Here is a 21,186-nt window from a genome sequence, read left to right as displayed (position 1 = left end):
TTTAGGTTGGGTATGAGGGATGATCTCTCCGCTGCAAGAGTGGTCAGGGATTGGCAGAGGCTGCCCAGGGGGGTGGTGGAGTCCCCATGCCTGGAGGTGCTCAACAAAACTGTGTCCGTGGCACTGTGGGACAGGGTTTGATGGTCGTGGTGGTGTTGGGTTGATGGTTGGACTGGGTGAGCTTAGAAAGGTCTTTTCCAACCAAAACAATTCTCTCCCTGCAAAGGCATCAAAGATGGACAGGGATGTGCCAAATCTCTCAGCTTTTAAACCACTTTGCAATCAACATTTAGAATGTTTTGTGTCTTCTCCCCTTCCCTCCCCCGTGTGTCACAGCAGCATCTCCGCAGTTAAGGAAACTTGGCTGGAGGGGTTGAAATGTTTTGAATGCCACATTCTGAGGGCAGTGCTTGAAAACTGTCCTTTGTCAGGACATGGGAAAGGCAGGTGGCACCCAGCTTGGCCTAATGCAGATGTTGTGCTGTTCCTTCCAGTCAACAACGTGGGAATATCCTATGCCTATCCTGAATACTTCCTGGACGTTCCAGACCTGGATGAGGTAAGTGCTTTATCTGGTACCTTCTCACCTCCTCAAGTGGCAGCACTAAATACTTCATGAAGATGGGGAAAGTGTTTAGGTTTGCCTAATGTACCCACAAAACAGGGTGTGCTGGTTAGGGTAAGGGTTCCAAAAGCCTGAGGGCTTTACACAGCCAAGGTGACACAGTGCAGGTGAGGGCAGTCTTGACTTTGTCTTTCTGGGATGGTGTTTTTTACCTGCTCTTCCCTGCCTCTTCATCTTGTGTTTCTGTTTCAGGCAGTGGCTATCTGAATTCTCTCCCTGTCCATTGGCTCCTCTGGCTCTTCACTGCCAGCTTTAGCTTGTGGAGGGGGTTCTTAAGTAACTAAAGGGAAGGGAGCAAGCAACTTCATGGAGAGAAGCTGCATATCATTGCTGTGAAACAAATGTGACCATTTTAGGGGGCCTGTGACGTAAGGACAACCTTGGTTGCATTGTGTACACTGAAAACTCTGATGATGAAACCATTTCAGTGCATGAGGTTGTTTCCAAACCCCGCTCTTAGCTCACTGGAGCCACTCTGGTTTTGTGTTCAGATGATGAACCACTTCACTGCCTGAGGTTGAAGCATTTCACTGCCTGAGGTTGAACCATTTCACTGCATGAAGTTGTTTCCAAGCCCCTTGCAGCTCACTGGCTCCACTGTGCTTTTGTTTTCTGATGATGAACCATTTCACTGCATGAGGTTGAACCATCTCACTGCCTGAGGTTGTTTCCTCACCCCTCGTAGCTCACTGGATCCACTGTGCTTTTGTGTTTTCTGATGAACCATTTCACTGCATGAAGTTGTCTCCAAGCCCCTTGCAGCTCACTGGATCCACTGTGCTTTTGTGTTTTCTGATGAACCATCTCACTGCATGAGGTTGTTTCCAAGCCCCTTGCAGCTCACTGGATCCACTGTGCTTTTGTTTTCTGATGATGAACCATTTCACTGCATGAGGTTGAACCATTTCACTGCATGAAGTTGTTTCCACACCCCTTGTAGCTCACTGGCTCCACTGTGCTTTTGTGTTTTCTGATGAACCATTTCACTACATGAAGTTGTTTCCAACTCCCTTGTAGCTCACTGGCTCCACTGTGCTTTTGTTTTCTGATGATGGAACATCTCACTGCCTGAGGTTGAATCATTTCACTGCATGAAGTTGTTTCCAAGCCCCTTGCAGCTCACTGGCTCCACTGTGCTTTTGTGTTTTCTGATGAACCATTTCACTGCATGAAGGTGTTTCCATCTCCCTTGCAGCTCACTGGCTCCACTGTGCTTTTGTGTTTTCTGATGAACCATTTCACTGCATGAAGTTGTTTCCAACTCCCTTGCAGCTCACTGGCTCCACTGTGCTTTTGTGTTTTCTGATGAACCATTTCACTGCATGAAGTTGTTTCCAACTCCCTTGCAGCTCACTGGATCCACTGTGCTTTTGTTTTCTGATGATGGAACATCTCACTGCCTGAGGTTGAACCATTTCACTGCATGAAGTTGTCTCCAAGCCCCTTGCAGCTCACTGGCTCCACTGTGCTTTTGTGTTTTCTGATGAACCATTTCACTGCATGAAGTTGTCTCCAAGCCCCTTGCAGCTCACTGGCTCCACTGTGCTTTTGTGTTTTCTGATGAAGCATTTCACTGCATGAAGTTGTTTCCAACTCCCTTGCAGCTCACTGGCTCCACTGTGCTTTTGTGTTTTCTGATGAAGCATTTCACTGCATGAAGTTGTTTCCAACTCCCTTGCAGCTCACTGGCTCCACTGTGCTTTTGTGTTTTCTGATGAACCATTTCACTGCATGAAGTTGTCTCCAAGCCCCTTGCAGCTCACTGGCTCCACTGTGCTTTTGTGTTTTCTGATGAACCCATTTCACTGCATGAAGTTGTCTCCAAGCCCCTTGCAGCTCACTGGCTCCACTGTGCTTTTGTGTTTTCTGATGAACCATTTCACTGCATGAAGTTGTTTCCAAGCCCCTTGCAGCTCACTGGCTCCACTGTGCTTTTGTGTTTTCTGATGAACCATTTCACTGCATGAAGTTGTCTCCAAGCCCCTTGCAGCTCACTGGATCCACTGTGCTTCTGTGTTTTCTGATGAACCATTTCACTGCATGAAGCTGTTTCCAAGCCCCTTGCAGCTCACTGGATCCACTGTGCTTTTGTTTTCTGATGATGGAACATCTCACTGCCTGAGGTTGAACCATTTCACTGCATGAAGTTGTCTCCAAGCCCCTTGCAGCTCACTGGCTCCACTGTGCTTTTGTGTTTTCTGATGAACCCATTTCACTGCATGAAGTTGTTTCCAAGCCCCTTGCAGCTCACTGGCTCCACTGTGCTTTTGTGTTTTCTGATGAACCATTTCACTGCATGAAGTTGTTTCCAAGCCCCTTGCAGCTCACTGGCTCCACTGTGCTTTTGTGTTTTCTGATGAACCATTTCACTGCATGAAGTTGTTTCCAACTCCCTTGCAGCTCACTGGCTCCACTGTGCTTCTGTGTTTTTTTCTGCTGATGAACTGTTTCACTGCATGGGTTTACTTCCAAAGCCTCTGTTTTCTGCTAAAATGTTGGTAAATGTGTTGGGATTTGGATTCACCTTTAAATAAGCTTTAATGTCTAGCCATAAAACACCCATATTTTTTTTTCCACCTGATGAATAATCTTTCAAGTTGCTCAAGCAGGTCCAGAATGAAGAGCAAAGTACAGACATTCAGTTAAATATTCCTGAGGCATCAGAATTTATCCAGGTCCTTAAGTAGTCCAGATAGTGCTAGGCAATCCACTGTGCTTGGGATGTATCTGAGCTGTCTTTCTTGGTGGGGGTGCCTCATCAGAGCCAGAACTTAACCAAGAGCAGTTCACAGGCTTTGCTTTGAAGCTCTCTCGCTGTTGCTGGTGCTTAAGCAGTGAGAGAGGAGGAGTGGAGCTGGTTGTCTAAGTGTCAGGCTGGATTTTTCCTGGCACTTAAGGCCAGGAGGTAGGTAAATCCTGATGACTAACCCTTGAAACTTCATTGTCTTGCAGACAATTGGCCAGATGATCAACATCAACATCATGTCTGTTTGTAAGGTAAGCACCTTGTGGCCAGCACTTGTTCTTCTTGTCCTAATTCCAAACCAGTAAGCAATTAGTACTTAATTTTCTGAAGGAATGGCCTTCACCTTTTGCACCACAGGTTCTTTGTTGTTGTTGTTATAGAGTAACCCAGAGGTTATGGCAGGGGAAAGGAGGGTGGGGGCAGACTCTTTCCAATGGTGCCCAGCACCAGGACAAGGAAAGGTGAGCACAAACTGGGACCCAGCAGGTTCCTTCTTACCTCATGAGGCAAAACCTCTGTTTTTGTGAGGGAGCTGGAGGCCTGGAGCAGGCTGCCCAGAGAGGTTGTGGAGTCTCCTTGTCTGCAGAGATGCCAGCCCCACCTGCTCAGTGTGATCCTGAGCAAGCTGCAGCGGGTGCCCTGCTTTAGCAGGGAGGTTGGAGTGATCTCCAGAGGTCCCTTCCAACCCTCACACTGCCAGGAGTCTGTTATTCTGTGAAACTTTTCTCATGCAGAAGTCATTTAGGAGGCTTTTTGAATGTGAGCAGAGCTATACCCAGTGTAAGTCTGAAGAAGTGGTCATACATAAACACCCTTAAGAGGTCTGGGAAAGAACAACCCCATGCACCAGTCTAGGTTGGAGACTGACCTTTTGGAGAGCAGCATAGGGGAAAGGGTCTTGGGAGTCCTGGTGGACAGTAGGATGCCCATGAGCCACCAATGTGCCCTTGTGGGCAAGAAGGCCAAGGGCATCCTGCGGTGGATTAGAAGGGCTGTGGTTAGTAGGTTGAAAGAGGTTCTCCTACCCCTCTGCTCTGCCAGATCTGGAATACTGTGTCCAATTCTGGGCCCTTCAGGTCAAGAAGGGCCTCAGGGAACTGCTTGAGAGAGCCCAGCCCAGAGGCACTAAGCTGCTGCAGGCAATGGAACATCTCCTGTGAGCACAGGCTGAGGCAGCTGGGGCTGGGAGCAGAGGAGCCTGAGGGCTGCCCTCAGTGCTGGGGATAAAGATGTGCAGGGCTGGAGCCAGGCTCTGCTCAGGGATGGCCAAGGGCAGCACAAGGGGCACTGGGGGCAGGCTGGAGCAGAGGAGGTGCCAGGGGAACAGAAGGGAAACCTTTGTGAGGGTGCTGGAGCCTGGAGGAGGCTGCCCAGAGAGGCTGTGGAGTCTGCTCTGGAGCCTTTCCAGCCCCACCTGGATGTGTTCTGTGTGCCCTGCCCTGGGTGCCCTGCTCTGGCAGGGGCTTGGAGTGGATGATCTCTGGAGCTGCCTTCCAGCCCCTAAGGCTCTGTGGTTCTGTGGTTGGTGTGAGAGCAGAGTGCCTCTGCTGAGGTGCCACATCTGTGCGGAGCCAGCAGAGGGAGTTCACCATTCGGTGATTCGAGCATTTCGGGAGGGCTCAGGGCTCTCGCTCTGCCCCGGAGCTTTGCTTAGCACAGGAGAGTTGCAGGTGAGCTGCCAACGTGGTGCCCACCCACAAGCAGGGCAGGTTGGGTGAGCCAGGGAATTCCAGGCCTGGCAGCCTGACCTCAGTGCCAGGCAAGGTGATGGAGCATCCTGAGTGCAGTCACACAGCACTGACAGGATGGCCAAGGGCTCAGGCCCAACCAGCATGGAGTTAGGAAGGGCAGCTCCTGCCTCACCAACCTGATCTCCTTCCATGCCCAGTGACTGCCTGGTGGCTGTGGGGCAGGCTGTGGATGGAGTCTGCCTGGACTGCAGCAAGGCCTTTGACACTGTCCCCCACAGCAAACTCCTGGCCAAGCTGTCAGCCCCTGGCTGGGACAGCAGCTCTCTGAGCTGGGTGAGGAACTGGCTGGAGGCTGAGCCCAGAGAGTGGTGGTGAATGGTGCCACAGCCAGCTGGCAGCCAGGCACCAGTGGTGTGCCCCAGGGATCAGTGCTGGGCCCCAGCCTCTTTAACATCTTCATTGATGATCTGGAGGAGGGGATGGAGTCCAGCATCAGTAAATGTGCAGCTGACAGCAAGCTGGGGGCAGGAGTTGAGCTGTTAGAGGGTAGGAGAGCTCTGCAGAGGGACCTTGCCAGGCTGGGCAGATGGGCAGAGGCCAAGGGCAGGAGATTGAACACATCCAAGTGCCAGGTGCTGCACATTGGCCACAGCAACCCCAGGCAGAGCTACAGGCTGGGGTCAGAGTGGCTGAGAGCAGCCAGGCCTGGGGGTGCTGGTGGACAGCAGCTGAACATGAGCCAGCAGTGTGCCCAGGGGGCCAAGAAGGCCAAGGGCATCCTGGCCTGCATCAGGAACAGTGTGGCCAGCAGGAGCAGGGAAGTCATTGTGCCCTGTGCTCAGCACTGCTGAGGCCACACCTTGAGTCCTGTCTCCAGTTCTGGGCCCCTCAGTTTAAGAAGGACATTGAGACACTTGAAGGTGTCCAGAGAAGGGCAACAAAGCTGGGGAGGGGTCTGGAGCACAGCCCTGGGAGGAGAGGCTGAGGGAGCTGGGGTTGCTTAGCCTGGAGAAGAGGAGGCTCAGGGGAGACCAATTCATTGCTCTCTCCAACTCCCTGAAGGGAGGCTGTAGCCAGGTGGGGGTTGGTCTCTTCTCCCAGCAGCAGAACAAGAGGACACAGTCTCAAGCTGTGCCAGGGGAGGTCTAGGCTGGAGGTGAGGAGAAAGCTCTTCCCAGCCAGAGAGATTGGCCCTTGGGATGTGCTGCCCAGGGAGGTGGTGGAGTCCCCATCCCCGGAGGTGTTCAGGAAGAGCCTGGCTTGAGGCCCTTGGAGCCATGGTTGAGCTGTCAGGAGGTGCTGGGTGAGAGGTTAGACTGGATGACCTCTGAGGTCTTTTCCATCTGGGTTAATCCCATCCCATCCCATTCCCTGCTTCTGAACATGGTATAGCTGAGGTCTTCTCCAGCTGGCTGTGCCCCTGCAGCTCCACAGCTGCACACCCAGACTTGCTGGAGATCTCAGTGGCTGTTAATAGTGCCCTTTTTTTTCCCCCCATTTTGCTTGAAATCTTTCCTGACCCTGAGCAGCTCCTGCTGTTGGGTACAATCAAGAGCTTGAGCAGAAGCTTTTCCAGGCTTGAAAATGTTTCCTGCTTGCAGGAGGCTGTTGTGCAATTAAGCAGTCAGCGTGCCAGATGCTGCCTGGCTTGGGGGGGGAGGAGCACATCAGAGGGCTGTGCCAGCTGCAGGGCAGAGGTTTTTTTTGCCAGGGGATTCCATGGAACTGAGAGGAAACAAATGATTTTAGGGAAAGGCTGAATGGGTTTTGTTGCACATAAATTTCCACCTGAACAGGAGGAGAAACTTTGCTGGGAGGCTGCTGGAGGCCTGGAGCAGGCTGCCCAGAGAGGTGGTGGAGTCTCCTTGTCTGGAGAGCTTCCAACCCCCCCCTGGCCATTGTGCTCCTGGGCAAGCTGCTGTGGGTGCCCTGCTGGAGCAGGACTGGATGATCTCCAGAGGTCCCTTCCAACCCTCACCGTGCTGAGATTCTTGTTGTGGTATAAACCTGTGTTTAGTTCAGTAGTTCAGGTTGGTAGCATCTCTTATCCAAGTCTTCAAGTATCTTTAATGATCATGTGCTTCCTTCTGGCCTGATGAAAGCTGTAAAGTTTGGGATGGAAGACAGCAGGCATTTCTTAGGCAAGGAGATGAAGGTCTGCTCAAAAGGTGAAGGCAGAGGAGAGGCAGCAGCTGGTTTTGCTAGTGCCCATTCAAGCCTTGCTCCTCCAGCTCCTCTGCCTGCTGGAGCCTTCTGCTGTGAGGCCAGGCTGAGAGAGCTGGGGTTGTTCAGCCTGGAGAAGAGAAGGCTCCAGGGAGGCCTTTTGGTGGCCTTGCAGTGCTTCGAGAGGCTGAGCAGAAACATGGGGAGAGATTTTGTAGGAGGATGTGTTGTGACAGGGTAAGGGGTGATGGGTTTAAACTAAAAGGAGGAGACTCAGACTAGAGAAGAAGGAAGAAATGCTTTATGCTGGGGTTGGTGAGATCCTGGCCCAGGCTGCCCAGAGAGGTGGTAGAAGCCCCATCACTGGCACCATTTCAAGCAGTGTTGTTTGGTGCTCTGAGCAACCTGCTCTAGGTGCAGATGTCTCTGCTGACTGCACAGGGGGTGCACTAGATGACCTTGAAAGGTCCCTTCCTGCCCAAACCATGCTGTGATTCTCTGATCCTTTGTCTGGTCAGCCCATTGGATTTCCTAGGGGCTAGGAGCAGGTAGGAAGGGATGCACTGAGAGGTGAGACCCCATCTCCATACAATCCACAGTACCCAAGAAGTGCCTTGGGTCTTGATAATGCCATATGTGGAAAGAAGAGTTTGTGATGGTGTCTTCTCAGGGAAGCCTGAGAGTTATTAGAGCCTTATGTAAGGACTGAGCTGACAGGTAAATGGGGAAGAAGATGAGGTGGTATGGGGAAGTGTCATGGTTCCTCTCAGAATCTCATCTCTAGTGGACATCTTCCACTAGACCAGGCTGCTTGAGGCCCCATCCAATGTCCCAAGCCCTGGAGGGCTTTTAAAGCCATGGAGATGTGGTGGTTCAGTGGGGACCTGGCAGTGCTGGCTTAGTGGTGGAAGTGGATGGTCTTAAAGGTCTTTTCCAGCCCAAACCATTCTGTATCCATACCATGCTGTTTGGAAGCCAACTTCTTCCACTCCTCACCTCCAGCTGGTGAGTTTTGGGATTCTCACAGTCAATGGCTGACTACTGGAGAGCTTGGGAGGGACTTTGGACAAGGATGAGGGGCAATGGCTTTGATCTGGAGGGGGTGGCATTTAGACTGGAGATGAAGAAGAAGTTCCTTCCAGTGGGGGTGGGAGGCACTGGCACAGGCTGCCCAGGGAGGCTGTGGCTGCCCCCTCCCTGGAGGTGTTGGAGGCCAGCTTGGGTGAGGCCTTGAGCAACCTGTCCAGCTGGGAAGTGTCCCTGCCCATGGCAGGGGGGGTGGAACTGGATGATCTTTAAGGTCCCTTCCAAGCCAGCAGCAGCTGTGTTTTCAGTTGGACAGGAGGAACCATTTCTTCCCTGAGGGGTTGTCAAGGCCTGGCCCAGGCTGCCCAGGAGGGTGGTGGAGTCCCCATCCCTGGGGAGGAGTTCAAGCCGTGTGGCTGTGGTGCTGTGGGGTTTGGTGGTGACCTGGCACTGTTGGGTTCATGGTTGGATCTCTTCCAGCCAACATGGTTCTTTGGTTCTGTGAAGAAGCTCAGGCATGCTCAGACTTCAGCATCAGTGGGTTTCTTGAGGTTGCCTCAGGGCTCTGCATCTTGGTGATGTTTACCAACTCTGAATACTGAATTTGACTTCCTGGGCTTAAAAGAAAAGAAAAACAACCCAAAGAAGCCAAACCCTGGCTTGGTGTCTGCTCTTTTGGGGCTGTGAGGTTTTTAACTCCCATGCTAGTCCAATGTCTGATGGTTTAGGCTCTCTGGGTCCTGTGGGATCCATCCCATTTCATTCTGGGGCCCTTCTCACTCTGCTCTCAAATCTGCTTTGGAGCACCTGGAAATAACTTCTGTTTGCTGTCTTGAGCTGCCTTTGCTGCTGTCAGTGATGTGACATTTCCTGACAGAGCTGGGCAGGGGCAGGGGGATACCTGGCACAAGCTATTTTGGATTTCAACTGTAGTTTAGGATGGTACTAAGAGGGAGGGGATTAGCCCCTTCTACTCAGCTCTGGGGAGGCCACACCTGGAGGCTTGTGTCCAGCTTTGGGCAGCTCAATCCAAGGGAGATTTGGAGGTGCTGGAGCCAGGGCAGAGCAGGGCAAGGAAGCTGGGAAGGGCCTGGAGAAGAAATCTGATGGAGAGAGACTGAAGGAGCTGGGGATGGTTAGTGTGAAACAGAGGAGGCTGAGGGGAGACCTCCTGGCTGTCTACAGCCACCTGAAAGGAGGTTGTGGAGAGGCTGCTGCTGGGCTCTTCTCACAGGTAATTAGTGACAGAACAAGAGGCAATGGCCTCAAGCTGCCCCTGGGGAGGTTTAGACTGGACAGCAGGAAACATTTTTTCAGGGCAAGAGTGGTCAGGGATTGGAAAGTGCTGCCCAGGGAGGTGGTGGAGTCCCCAAGCCTGGCTGTGTTTCAAGGTGGTTTGGATGTAGTGCTTGGGGCTATGGTTTAGGGGTGACCCTTGTAGGGTAGGGTTCTGGGTTGGACTTGATGATCCTGAGGCTCTTTTCCAACCTGAATGTTTCTGTGAGGCTGTTAGTAGTAGTAAGCAAATTAATGTACTAATTGTGCACTAATTCAGTGTTGAGCCCAAGAAGTTCAACCCAAACATGGAGAGAAACTTGTTTGCTGTGAGGGTGCTGGAGCCCAGGAGCAGGCTGCCCAGAGAGATTGTGGAGTCTGCTCTGGAGAGCTTCCCAACCCCCCCTGGCCATGGTGCTCCTGGGCAAGCTGCTGTGGGTGACCCTGCTTTGGCAGGAGGGTTGGGCTGGGTGAGCTCCAGAGGTCCCTTCCACACGCAACACACACACACTCATACCCCAGTCTGTGATTCTTCAGTGTGAAAACACCTGAGCAATGAGCAAAGACATGTTTGGGGGTCTTGAAAGTTTTCTGTAGGTCACATCCCCTAGGAAACTGATCTGCACTCCTTCTGTTTGGTGCTCTTCCTGCACCACCAGTGCTTTTTAGCTTAACAGCAGCTTGGCTTAGCTGAAATATGTTGGATGTTGTCCTGAGCCTTGGCAAAGACGGTAAATTCAGTCAGCCTTGAGCAAGGCTTCCTGCCTAGGTGGCCCTTAGGTGGCCCTGAGCAAGGCTTCCTGCCTAGGTGGCCCTGAGCAAGGCTTCCTGCCTAGGTGGCCCTTAGGTGGCCCTGAGCAAGGCTTCCTGCCTAGGTGGCCCTGAGCAAGGCTTCCTGCCTAGGTGGCCCTTAGGTGGCCCTGAGCAAGGCTTCCTGCCTAGGTGGCCCTTAGGTGGCCCTGAGCAAGGCTTCCTGCCTAGGTGGCCCTGAGCAAGGCTTCCTGCCTAGGTGGCCCTTAGGTAGCCCTGAGCAAGGCTTCCTGCCTAGGTGGCCCTTAGGTGGCCCTGAGCAAGGCTTCCTGCCTAGGTGGCCCTTAGGTGGCCCTGAGCAAGGCTTCCTGCCTAGGTGGCCCTTAGGTGGCCCTGAGCAAGGCTTCCTGCCTAGGTGGCCCTTAGGTAGCCCTGAGCAAGGCTTCGTGCCTAGGTGGCCCTTAGGTAGCCCTGAGCAAGGCTTCCTGCCTAGGTGGCCCTTAGGTGGCCCTGAGCAAGGCTTCCTGCCTAGGTGGCCCTTAGGTGGCCCTGAGCAAAGCTTCCTGCCTAGGTGGCCCTTAGGTGGCCCTGAGCAAGGCTTCCTGCCTAGGTGGCTCTTTGGTGGCCCTGAGCAAGGCTTCCTGCCTAGGTGGCCCTTAGGTGGCCCTGAGCAAGGCTTCCTGCCTAGGTGGCCCTTAGGTGGCCCTGAGCAAGGCTTCCTGCCTAGGTGGCCCTTAGGTGGCCCTGAGCAAGGCTTCCTGCCTAGGTGGCCCTTAGGTGGCCCTGAGCAAGGCTTCCTGCCTAGGTGGCCCTTAGGTGGCCCTGAGCAAGGCTTCCTGCCTAGGTGGCCCTTCGGTGGCCCTGAGCAAGGCTTCCTGCCTAGGTGGCCCTTAGGTGGCCCTGAGCAAGGCTTCCTGCCTAGGTGGCCCTGAGCAAGGCTTCCTGCCTAGGTGGCCCTTAGGTGGCCCTGAGCAAGGCTTCCTGCCTAGGTGGCCCTTTGGTGGCCCTGAGCAAGGCTTCCTGCCTAGGTGGCCCTTAGGTGGCCCTGAGCAAGGCTTCCTGCCTAGGTGGCTCTTAGGTGGCCCTGAGCGAGGCTTCCTGCCTAGGTGGCCCTGAGCGAGGCTTCCTGCCTAGGTGGCCCTTAGGTGGCCCTGAGCAAGGCTTCCTGCCTAGGTGGCCCTGAGCAAGGCTTCCTGCCTAGGTGGCCCTTTGGTGGCCCTGAGCAAGGCTTCCTGCCTAGGTGGCCCTTAGGTGGCCCTGAGCAAGGCTTCCTGCCTAGGTGGCTCTTTGGTGGCCCTGAGCAAGGCTTCCTGCCTAGGTGGCCCTTCGGTGGCCCTGAGCAAGGCTTCCTGCCTAGGTGGCCCTTAGGTGGCCCTGAGCAAGGCTTCCTGCCTAGGTGGCCCTTAGGTGGCCCTGAGCAAGGCTTCCTGCCCAGGCAGCCCCCAGGGCGATGCAGGCTCCTGTGGTGTGTGTGGAGGGAAGGATGGTGCCCAGGCCATAGAACTCTGATGTTTTCCTGTTGCTCAGAGGTGCTTCTTCCTCTCCTCTCCCTGAGGCTGCTGTGCTGGGGGCTGGCTGTGCTCCCCCTGCAGAGCTCCCACACCGCTTGACAGAGCCCAGGCAGCCAGGTGGAATGAAAACAAATTGCCCACGCTCCGCACGGCTCCGCACGGCTCCGCACGGCTCCGCGGCCCCCCGCCTGGGCCGGCCCGAGGGGCTGCCAGCTGCTCCTGGGAGGAGCGGGAGGCTTCCCTCCCTGCTGCCTGCTCTCTGCCTTCTCAGCCCTCACCAACGTTTGCCTCCTTGTCTGTTTGTTTGTTTTCTCGTTGCAGATGACACGGCTGGTGCTGCCCGGCATGCTGGCCAGGTGAGTCAGAGCAGCACCCCCCAGGCAGAGTCATCCTGGTGGCTGGGGGAGAGCCCTGCCTTGGAAAACTCATTCCCCTGACTAATCAGCCCAGTCCCCCAGCTTGTAATGGCAGAGTAACGCTGGGTGAGTCACGCCGCTGCTGCATGAATCATCAGCTGGTGGAAGCCTTTTTCTCTCCCCCCTCCCCTCCCCTCCCCCTCCCCACTGTTGTGGTGATTCCTTTTGGAAGAGAATTCAAAAGCCCTTCTGACTCACCGGCGCTAACTGAACAGCCTGCTATTCTGAGGGGGTGGTTACAGTGCCTGGGAATAACCTTCTGAAGGCTATTCCTCTAAGTCAGGGGAAGGAAAATGGATGCAAAGATTCTCTTCTCATCAGGCAGTAGGAGGTATAGTGAGGCAAAGCCTGTGATGGCTTCAAAAGCAGAAGCGGAGACCAGCTCCTCACAACAAATGCGCGCTGCTGGCGCCTCACAGGATGTGTGCTGACTTCCCAGCTAGCTCCCAGGTGGAATCCAAGAGCTGCACAGGTTCCATGTGGTCCCTGTGGGCTGGTTTCTAGCTGATGTCAAAGAATCACGGAATCTGAGAGGGCATCTAATAAATGGTTAGATATAGCTGAGGGCTGGGGGGCAGGAGGGAGGGGACAGGGACAGGCTCTGCTCAACTGCACCCTGTGACAGAACAAGGGGCAATGGATGTCAACTCCAGCACAGGAGGTTCCACCTCAACATGAGGAGGAACTTCTCCCCTGTGAGGGTCACAGAGCACTGGAGCAGGCTGCCCAGGGAGGTTGTGGAGTCTCCTTCTCTGGAGGTCCCTTCCAGCCCTTAACATCCTGTGGTCTTTGGCTGGAAGAGACCTTCAAGATCATCCAGTCCAGCCTTTGACCCAGCACTGCAAGGTCACCACTACACCATAGAATCATAGAATGTTAGGGGTTGGAAGGGACCTCTTGAAATCAACCCATCTGCCAAAGCAGGGTCACCTAGCACAGGACACACAGGAACATGTCCAGGTGAGTCTTGAAAGTCTTCAGAGAAGGAGACTCCACAACCTCTCTGGGCAGCCTGCCTCAGGGCTCCAGCACCCTCACAGTGAAGAGATCTCTCCTCTTGTTGAGGTAGAACTTGCTGTGTTTCAGTTTATAGCTATTGTTCCTTGTCCTGTCACTGGGCACCACCAAAAAGAGCCTGGCACCTTCATCCTGACACCCACTCCTCAGATATTTATAGACAATATAGAATCCCCTCTCAGCCTTCTCCAGACTAAACAGCCTCAGGTGTCTCAGTCTCTCTTCACAGGAGAGTTCCATGTCCCAAAGCACCAAGGCCACAGGCTGTGTAAACACCCCCAGGGGTGGGGACTCCACCAGTGTGACCATTCCAGTGTTTGAGAACCCTTTCAGTGAAGAAATGTTTCCAAATGTTCAGCCTAAACCTGCCCTGGTGCAGCTTGCTTCTCTTTCCTCTAGTCCTGTTGATTGGCACCAGGGAGAAGAGGCTGCCCCCTCCTCACTCCAGCCTCCCTTCAGGGAGCTGTAGAGAGCCAGAAGGTCTCCCCTCAACCTCCTTTCCCCCCGGCTGAACAGCCCCAGCTCCCTCAGCTGCTCCACACAGGACTTGTGCTCCTGACCCTTCACACCCCTTGCCCTTCTCTGGATATGCTCCAGCACTTCTGTGGCCTCCTCCTGTGCTGACTCTCCCAGACTTCTGTCCATCTCCTGTGGTGAAGTGCTGTATAGAACATGGCACTTTGGGACCACTTTGGGTGGTCTCAGGCTGAAGGTCAGGTTTTCCAGGGAGCCAGGAGCTGGTTTAGAGCCCTGCAAGGTTTGTGATTAATTCTCTAGTGTCCAGTGCTGGCTGCTTTGACACTGAATTTTCATCTGGCATTCTGGATGCCATTCCATACTCCATTCACATCTGAAGTCTTGTGCTCAGGGGCTCCCCAGCTTCAAGAGAGACAGGGAACTGCTGGAGAGAGTCCACTGGAGGCTGCAGAGGTGCTCAGGGGACTGCAGCATCGCTGCGGAGGAAAGGCTGAGGGCCCTGGGGCTGTTGAGCCTGGAGCAGGGCAGCCCCAGAGGGGAGCTGAGCAGTGCTCAGCATGAGGATGGGGCCAGACTCCTGTCAGTGGTGCCCAGCAACAGGACAAGGGGCAATGGGTTCAAACTGGAACCCGTCTGAACAGGAAGAGAAACTTCTTAGTTGTGAGGGTGCTGGAGGCCTGGAGCAGGCTGCCCAGAGAGGCTGTGGAGTCTCCTTGTCTGGAGAGCTTCCTACCCCCCCTGGCCATTGTGCTCCTGGGCAAGCTGCTTTAGCAGGGTCCTTGGACTGGATGATCTCCAGAGGTCCCTTCCAACCCCCTCCTATTCTGTGCTTCTGTGCAGAGGAAATGTTTCCCACTTCAAACAAGGTGTCTTTGTGAGTCCAAACCTGCTGGTTTCCAAGACTTTGAAGTTGTTATCCATTTCTGGAACCCTGAAGCTCTGACACCCTCTCACCTCAGCTGCTTCTGTGTCCAAAATCGTCTCAAGGACAGATGCTCAAGAAGCAGCTTGGAAAGAAAAGATTGCTAGTGGTTAAAAAAGCATAAAACCAGCACAGATGTTGAGCTTCTTGCTGTGCCTGAGGAGCCACTCTGTGTGTCCTCTCCATTGGCACAAGGACCTTGGTTTCTGTCCTAGGGAAATGGCTTCCATTTCAGTTGGGTTTGCAGGGCCAGCAGCTGCTACCTCCTGCACATCAACACTGCTAAGAGCCTGTAGCCACAGGAGGACATGGGTGTCCAGCAGAATACAGAGTTGGCCAGGTTGGAAAAGACCTTTGAGATCATCCAGTCCAGCCTCTCACCCAGCACCATCTGATCAACTCAACCATGGCAACCAAGGGCCTCAGCCAGGCTCTTCCTAAACCCCTCCAGGGATGGGGACTCCACCACCTCCCTGGGCAGCACATCCCAAGGGCCAATCTCTCTGGCTGGGAAGAATTTCTTCTTCACCTCCAGCCTGAACCTTCCCTGGCACAGCTTGAGACTGTGTCCTCTTGTTCTGGTGCTGGGTGCCTGGGAGAAGAGACCAACCCCCACCTGGCTACAACCTCCCTTCAGGGAGCTGGAGAGAGCAATGAGGTCTCCCCTGAGCCTCCTCTTCTCCAGGCTAAGCAACCCCAACTCCCTCAGCCTCTCCTCCCAGGGCTGTGCCCCAGACCCCTCCCCAGCTTTGTTGCCCTTCTCTGGACACCTTCCAGCAGCTCAACCTCTTTCCTAACCTGAGGAGCCCAGAACTGGACAGAGGACTCAAGGTGTGGCCTGAGCAGTGCTGAGCACAGGGCACAATGACCTCCCTGCTCCTGCTGGCCACACTGTTCCTGCTGCAGGCCAGGATGCCCTTGGCCTTCTTGGCCCCCTGGGCACACTGCAGGCTCATGTTCAGCTGCTGTCAAGCAGCACCCCCAGGTCCAGGGGCATGGATGAATGGTTGCTGTAGTCAGCAATTGTTCTTTTGGGCCAACTTACAAATGTCTCCCTTGGGGACTAGGTTAGGAAAAAGGGCTCCAGGCTCTAAGACTAAAACTGGACTGGGAATGCCATCTTTGCCTCTCATGTGTTCAAGGAGTGTTGAGGAGGTGGCTCATAGAGTTAACAAGGCTGGGAAAGATCTCCAGGATTATTGAGGCCACCTGTTAGCCTAACACTGTCAAGTCCACCACTAAAGCACAGAATTATTTAAGTAGGAAGAGACCTTTAAGGTCATAGTGGCCAACCATCAACCCCACACTGCCAAGGTCGTGTCCCTCAGCACCGCTTCTGCGTGTTCTCTTTTCACACTTCCAGGGATGGGGACTCTGCCACTGCCCTGGGCAGCCTGGGCCAGGACTTGACCACTCTGTCAGTGAAGAACTGTTTGCTCATATCCAACCTAAACCTCCCCTGGTGCAATTTGAGGTCATTTCCTCTTGTCCTATCACTTGTTACTAGGGAGAAGAGACCAAAACCCGCCTGGATCCAACCTCCTTTCAGGGAGCTGCAGAGAGCAATGAGGTCTCCTCTCAGCTTCCTCTTCTCCAGTCTAAACCCCTCCAGCTCCCTCAGCTGCTCCTCCCCAGCCCTGTTCTCCAGACCCTTCCCCAGCTTTGTTGCCCTTCTCTGGTCCTGCTCCAGCCTCTCAATGGCCTTCTTGGAGTGAGAGGCCCCAGGCTGAACCCAATCTTTGGGATATGGCCTCAGGGTGCAGAGCACAAGGGGACAACCACTGTCCTGTCTTGCTGGCCACACTAGTCCTGATCCAAGCCAGGATGTTGTTTGCCTTCTTGGCCACCTGGGGACCTGTAGCATGCTGTAGTGTTCTGCAGCTATCTGTAATCCTTCTTGGAATGCTGGTTTGGTGATGATAGGCTACAAGACACACAGAAGGAGAGCAGACTTTGTGTGTTTTGCATCCAGGTCTGTGAGGAGAAGCCACCCCTGCATCTTGCTGTGCCTGTTAGTTTTCATTTGTCACCAACATGGCAGCCTCAGCTGAATGCCACCTCTTGGAATGCTGTTTAGATGCTCTGCCAGGGCTCCTCTTCCCTGCTCTGAGCACTTCAAGTGACAATTCATCATCTGCAGCTTCCTGTTCCACTTCCATCAGCAGTTCCTTTCTGTTTTCAGCCTGCTGCTGTCTGTCTGAGAGGGGAGACTCACCCAAAGGAGAAAACCTCAGGCTCCATGATCTTTGGGAACAGCAACCACCCAAATGTGTTGATGGTTTTTAGACAAATATCAAACTCTGGTATTTATGGCCAGGGAAGTAGCAAGTGCATAATGACAGCAGAGAGGAAGCTCCCTCTTTCTGCTTGGTGTGCAACTAGAGCAGGCTCTGGTTGCCACAGCAACAGGGAGATGGCTAAATATAGCCTGCTCCAGCTCTGGACCACTTAAGGTAGAATGATGGGGAGGTGTGAGGGTGTTGGCCTGGCACTCTTCAACTTAACCAACTTGGTGTTTTGCTCTGTCTTCTTTTTTCCCCTGCTGACTGCATGGCTGAGTCAGATGGAGCCCAAATGTCTTTCTGCTGCACTGATGCTGGGGTCATTCCTCAGCTCCCTCCCCAGAAATGTGTCTTTGTGGTTCCCCCAAAGAAGGACAACTGGAGCTGGAGTTGCTAAGCTTTTCCCTTTTACCTGGAGGTGACCAAAGGGCTGGAGCCAACCTCTTCTGTGAGGACAGAAAAAGTTCTTCACCGAGCGAGTCATTCGTCATTGGGATGTGCTGCCCAGGGAGGTGGTGGAGTCGCCGTCCCTGGAGGTGTTCAAGGGGAGATTGGATGTGGCACTTGGTGCCGTGGTCTAGTTGTGAGGTCTGTTGGAACAGGTTGGACTTGATGATCCTTGGGGTCTCTTCCAACCTTAGTTACTGTGATGCTGTGATACTGTGACAGGCTGAGGGAGCTGGGGTTGTTCAGCCTGGACAAGACTCCAGGTGGTGTTCCAGGCAAGCTTAGTGTGGGGCTGAGGAAGGACAGTGAGGTCACCACACTTCCTTTTCCTGACTCTGAAGCCTTCTTTTCCCAGGTTCTTCAGGTTCCATCTGAACAGGAGGAGAAAGTTCTTTCCTGTCAGGGTGCTGGAGGCCTGGAGCAGGCTGCCCAGAGAGGTGGTGGAGTCTCCTTGTCTGGAGAGCTTCCAACCCCCCCTGGCCATTGTGCTCCTGGGCAAGCTGCTGTGGGTGCCCTGCTTTGGCAGGGGCTTGGACTGGGTGAGCTCCAGAGGTCCCTTCCAGCCCCTCCGTGCTGGGATTCTTCAGCCTGTTCACACAGCAGTCTGACCTCGTTACAAAGTTCCTTACAGTGCTCTCTAGTCTGGTGGTCTCCAAAAAGCTGCTTGAGTGCTGATTCCAATGCAGACCCTCACTGGAGCTCAGCAGTAAATCTCAGAAGCAGCCCTGGCCTTGATGGGAAGAGCTCCAGCCCCCACGGTCTGCCGGCGTGGCAGTCTCGCCTCAAGTCGTGCTCTTGTTGACACGTAGTCTGATCTCCATTGCTGCTTTGTTTCAGCACCTGTGAGCAGTCCTGACCAGCACACACACCTCTGGCAGAAGTGTTTGAAATCCTCAGTGGCTGAAATGATTCTTTTCAGGCCCAGCAGCCCCTTGCCCCAGGGAGGTGGTGGAGGCACCATCCTTAGAGGTGGTCGGGAGGTGTGTGGCCGTGGCTCTCTGGGACATGGCTTGATGGCCATGGTGGTGGTGGGTTGAGGTTGGGCTTGATCTGGGAGGCCTTTTTTCAGCTGAAACAATTTCTGTGATCTCACTTCCAGAGCTGAATCAGTCACACATTTCATTCACACTTGTGCCAGAGCAGGAGCTGGGCTGGGCTGAGTGACATGAATTTAGGTCTTAATTGATCACTGAAGACCTTTGGATTTAAGCTGCTTGCTTAAATCATGGTGGCAGCAGAAGCTTAGGGTGGAGGCAGAGGAACAAACAGGAGGAGGCACTCAGGTGTGGTGCTGCAGGAGGTGAGCTGTGTGATGCCTACCTCTGGCTCTGCACCAGGCACAGCACAGGCTGGCTCTGTGCAGCTCAGCTGCCTTGGGTTTGCTACAGGCTGGAGGAAGCAGCAGAAATTAATCTCCCCCTGTGCTGGGCTCTCTGCTAGCACCTTCTAACAGTCTGCTCACCCTAACTGGCTTCAAGCTTTTAAAACTACTTCTACTTTCCACCTCCCTCTCAGTTAGCTCTCTGGTTCTGTAGATCAGAGCAGGCTTTAGGCTGGAAGAGCCCTTTAGGATCAAGTCCAACCTTTAACCCAACACCACCGAGTCCACCACTAAACCATCTCCCTCAGCCCCACACCTACCAGTGTGTTCTCACCGGCAGCTGGGTTTTCTCCCTTGAGGCTTGCAGTAATCTCCTGGAGCAGGCAAGATGATTCCTGTGTTTGATGTTGTCTCCATTGCCTTTCAGATCCAAAGGGGTCATTCTGAACATTGCCTCAGCTGCTGGGATGTATCCAACTCCACTGCTGACTCTGTACTCTGCAACCAAGGTAAGTGGTGGTGTTCTCCACGCTGCAGTCGAGTGGCACACTTAAGCCAGCCCTGCAGGAAGAAGTGTTTTGGTGTCCATCTAGTGGCACTTTCATGAACTAGAAGTAGTCCAGCTTCCAGCTTGAAAAGTTTTCCAGTAGTGGAAGTTCAGGAGCAAAGTCAGTGCAAGGGTTTTACTGCCATGGCAACAACGGTTTTGTGTGGTGCATTCTGCTTTGGCCTGGAAGAGCATGGTGGTGTTCCAGGCAAGCTTAGTGTGGGGCTGAGGAAGGACAGTGAGGTCACCACACTTCCTTTTCCTGACTCTGAAGCCTTCTTTTCCCTCATCTTGCTGAAGATGTGGATCTTCAGTGTTGTATCTACATGGGTTTATTGAAGCAGGGTGCTTCGAGTGCTTGCTGGCAGCAAACATTTGTCCTCCTTCTTCATGAGTTGCTTTAAGTTCAGCAGGGCTCTAGGACTGGGTCCAGTCTTATCTGACATCTGTGTCAGTGACCTGGGTGAGGGGACAGAGTGGACCCTCAGCCAGTTTGCTGGTGGTACCAAAGTGGGAGGAGTGGCTGACCCCCCATCAGGTTGTGCAGCCATTCAGCCAGGCCTGGCCAGGCTGGGGAGCTGGGCAGAGGGAACCTCATCAGCTTCACCAAGGGCAAGTGGAGAGTCCTGCCCCTGGGGAGGAGCCACCCTCTGCAGCAGCACAGGTGAGGGGGGACCTGCTGGGAAGCAGCTCTGTGGAGCAGGACCTGGGAGTGCTGGTGGGTAACAAGTTCCCCAGGAGCCATCGATGTGCCCTTGTGGGCAAAAAGCCCAGTGGCCTCCTGGCATTAAGAAGAGCCTGGTCAAGGGAGGGTTCCTCCCCACTCTGCTCTGCCCTAGTGAAGCCACACCTGGAGTCCTGGTCCAGTTCTGCACTTCCCAGTTCAAGAGAGACAAGGAACTATTGGAGAGAGCCAAAAAAGGCTTTGAAGATAGAATAGAATAGAATAGAATAGAATAGAATAGAATAGACCAGACCAGGTTGGAAGAGACCTTCAAGATCATGGTGTCCAACCTATCATCCAACACCACCTAATCAACTAACCCATGGCACCAAGCACCCTGTCAAGCCTCGCCCTGAACACCCCCAGCGACGGCGACCCCACCACCTCCCCAGGCAGCCCATTCCAGTGGGCAATCACTCTCTCTGTGTAAAACTTCCTCCTAACCTCCAGCCTAAACCTCCCCTGGCACAGCCTGAGACTGTGTCCTCTTGTTCTGGTACTGGTTGCCTGGGAGAAGAGATCAACCTCCGCCTCACTACAACCTCCCTTCAGGTAGTTGTAGAGAGCAATAAGGTCACCCCTGAGCCTCCTCTTCTCCAGGCTAAGCAACCCCAGCTCCCTCAGCCTCTCCTCACAGGGCTGTGTTCCAAACCCCTCACCAACTTTGTTGCCCTTCTCTGGACACGCTCCAGCAAGTCAACCTCCTTCCTAAAGTGAGGAGCCCAGAACTGGACACAGGACTCAAGGTGTGGCCTAACCAGTGCAGTGTCCAGGGGCAGAATGACCTCCCTGCTCCTGCTGGCCACACTGTTCCTGATGCAGGCCAGGATGCCATTAGCCCTCTTGGCTGCCTGGGCACACTGCAGGCTCATGTTCAGCCTACCATCGACCAGCACCCCCAGGTCCCTTTCCACCTGACTGCTCTCAGCCACTCTGACCCCAGCCTGTAGCTCTGCATGGGGTTGCTGTGGCCAATGTGCAGTACCTGGCATTTGGATGTGTTCAATCTCCTGCCCTTGGCCTCTGCCCATCTGTCCAGCCTGTCCAGGTCCCTCTGCAGAGCCTCTCTACCCTCCAGCAGATCAACTCCTGCCCCCAGCTTGGTGTCGTCAGCAAATTTACTGATGCTGAGCCCTGGAGCAGGCTGCCCAGAGAGGTTGTGGAGTCTCCTTGTGAGCTTCCAACCCCCCCTGGCCATTGTGCTCCTGGGCAAGCTGCTGTGGGTGCCCTGCTTTGGCAGGGGGTT

The 21,186-nt window shown here is 54.0% G+C and overlaps 1 protein-coding gene across 1 annotated transcript in view; it reads left to right on the top strand.

Moving 5' to 3' along the window:
- The window catches only part of HSD17B12 (hydroxysteroid 17-beta dehydrogenase 12), a 109,626-nt gene that overhangs the window by 75,728 nt on the left and 12,712 nt on the right, over nucleotides 1-21,186 (top strand). Inside the window, 4 exon segments of the mRNA XM_054161416.1 lie at nucleotides 495-559; nucleotides 3,578-3,622; nucleotides 12,109-12,143; nucleotides 19,097-19,178. Of these exon segments, the coding sequence (XP_054017391.1) occupies nucleotides 495-559; nucleotides 3,578-3,622; nucleotides 12,109-12,143; nucleotides 19,097-19,178 (227 nt within the window).

Source organism: Dryobates pubescens, chromosome 5 (genome assembly GCF_014839835.1).
Source record: "Dryobates pubescens isolate bDryPub1 chromosome 5, bDryPub1.pri, whole genome shotgun sequence".
Taxonomy (NCBI): Eukaryota; Metazoa; Chordata; class Aves; order Piciformes; family Picidae; genus Dryobates; species Dryobates pubescens.
The sequence above is the reverse complement of the archived record's forward strand: the minus strand, read 5'-3'. Positions and strand labels throughout refer to the sequence as shown.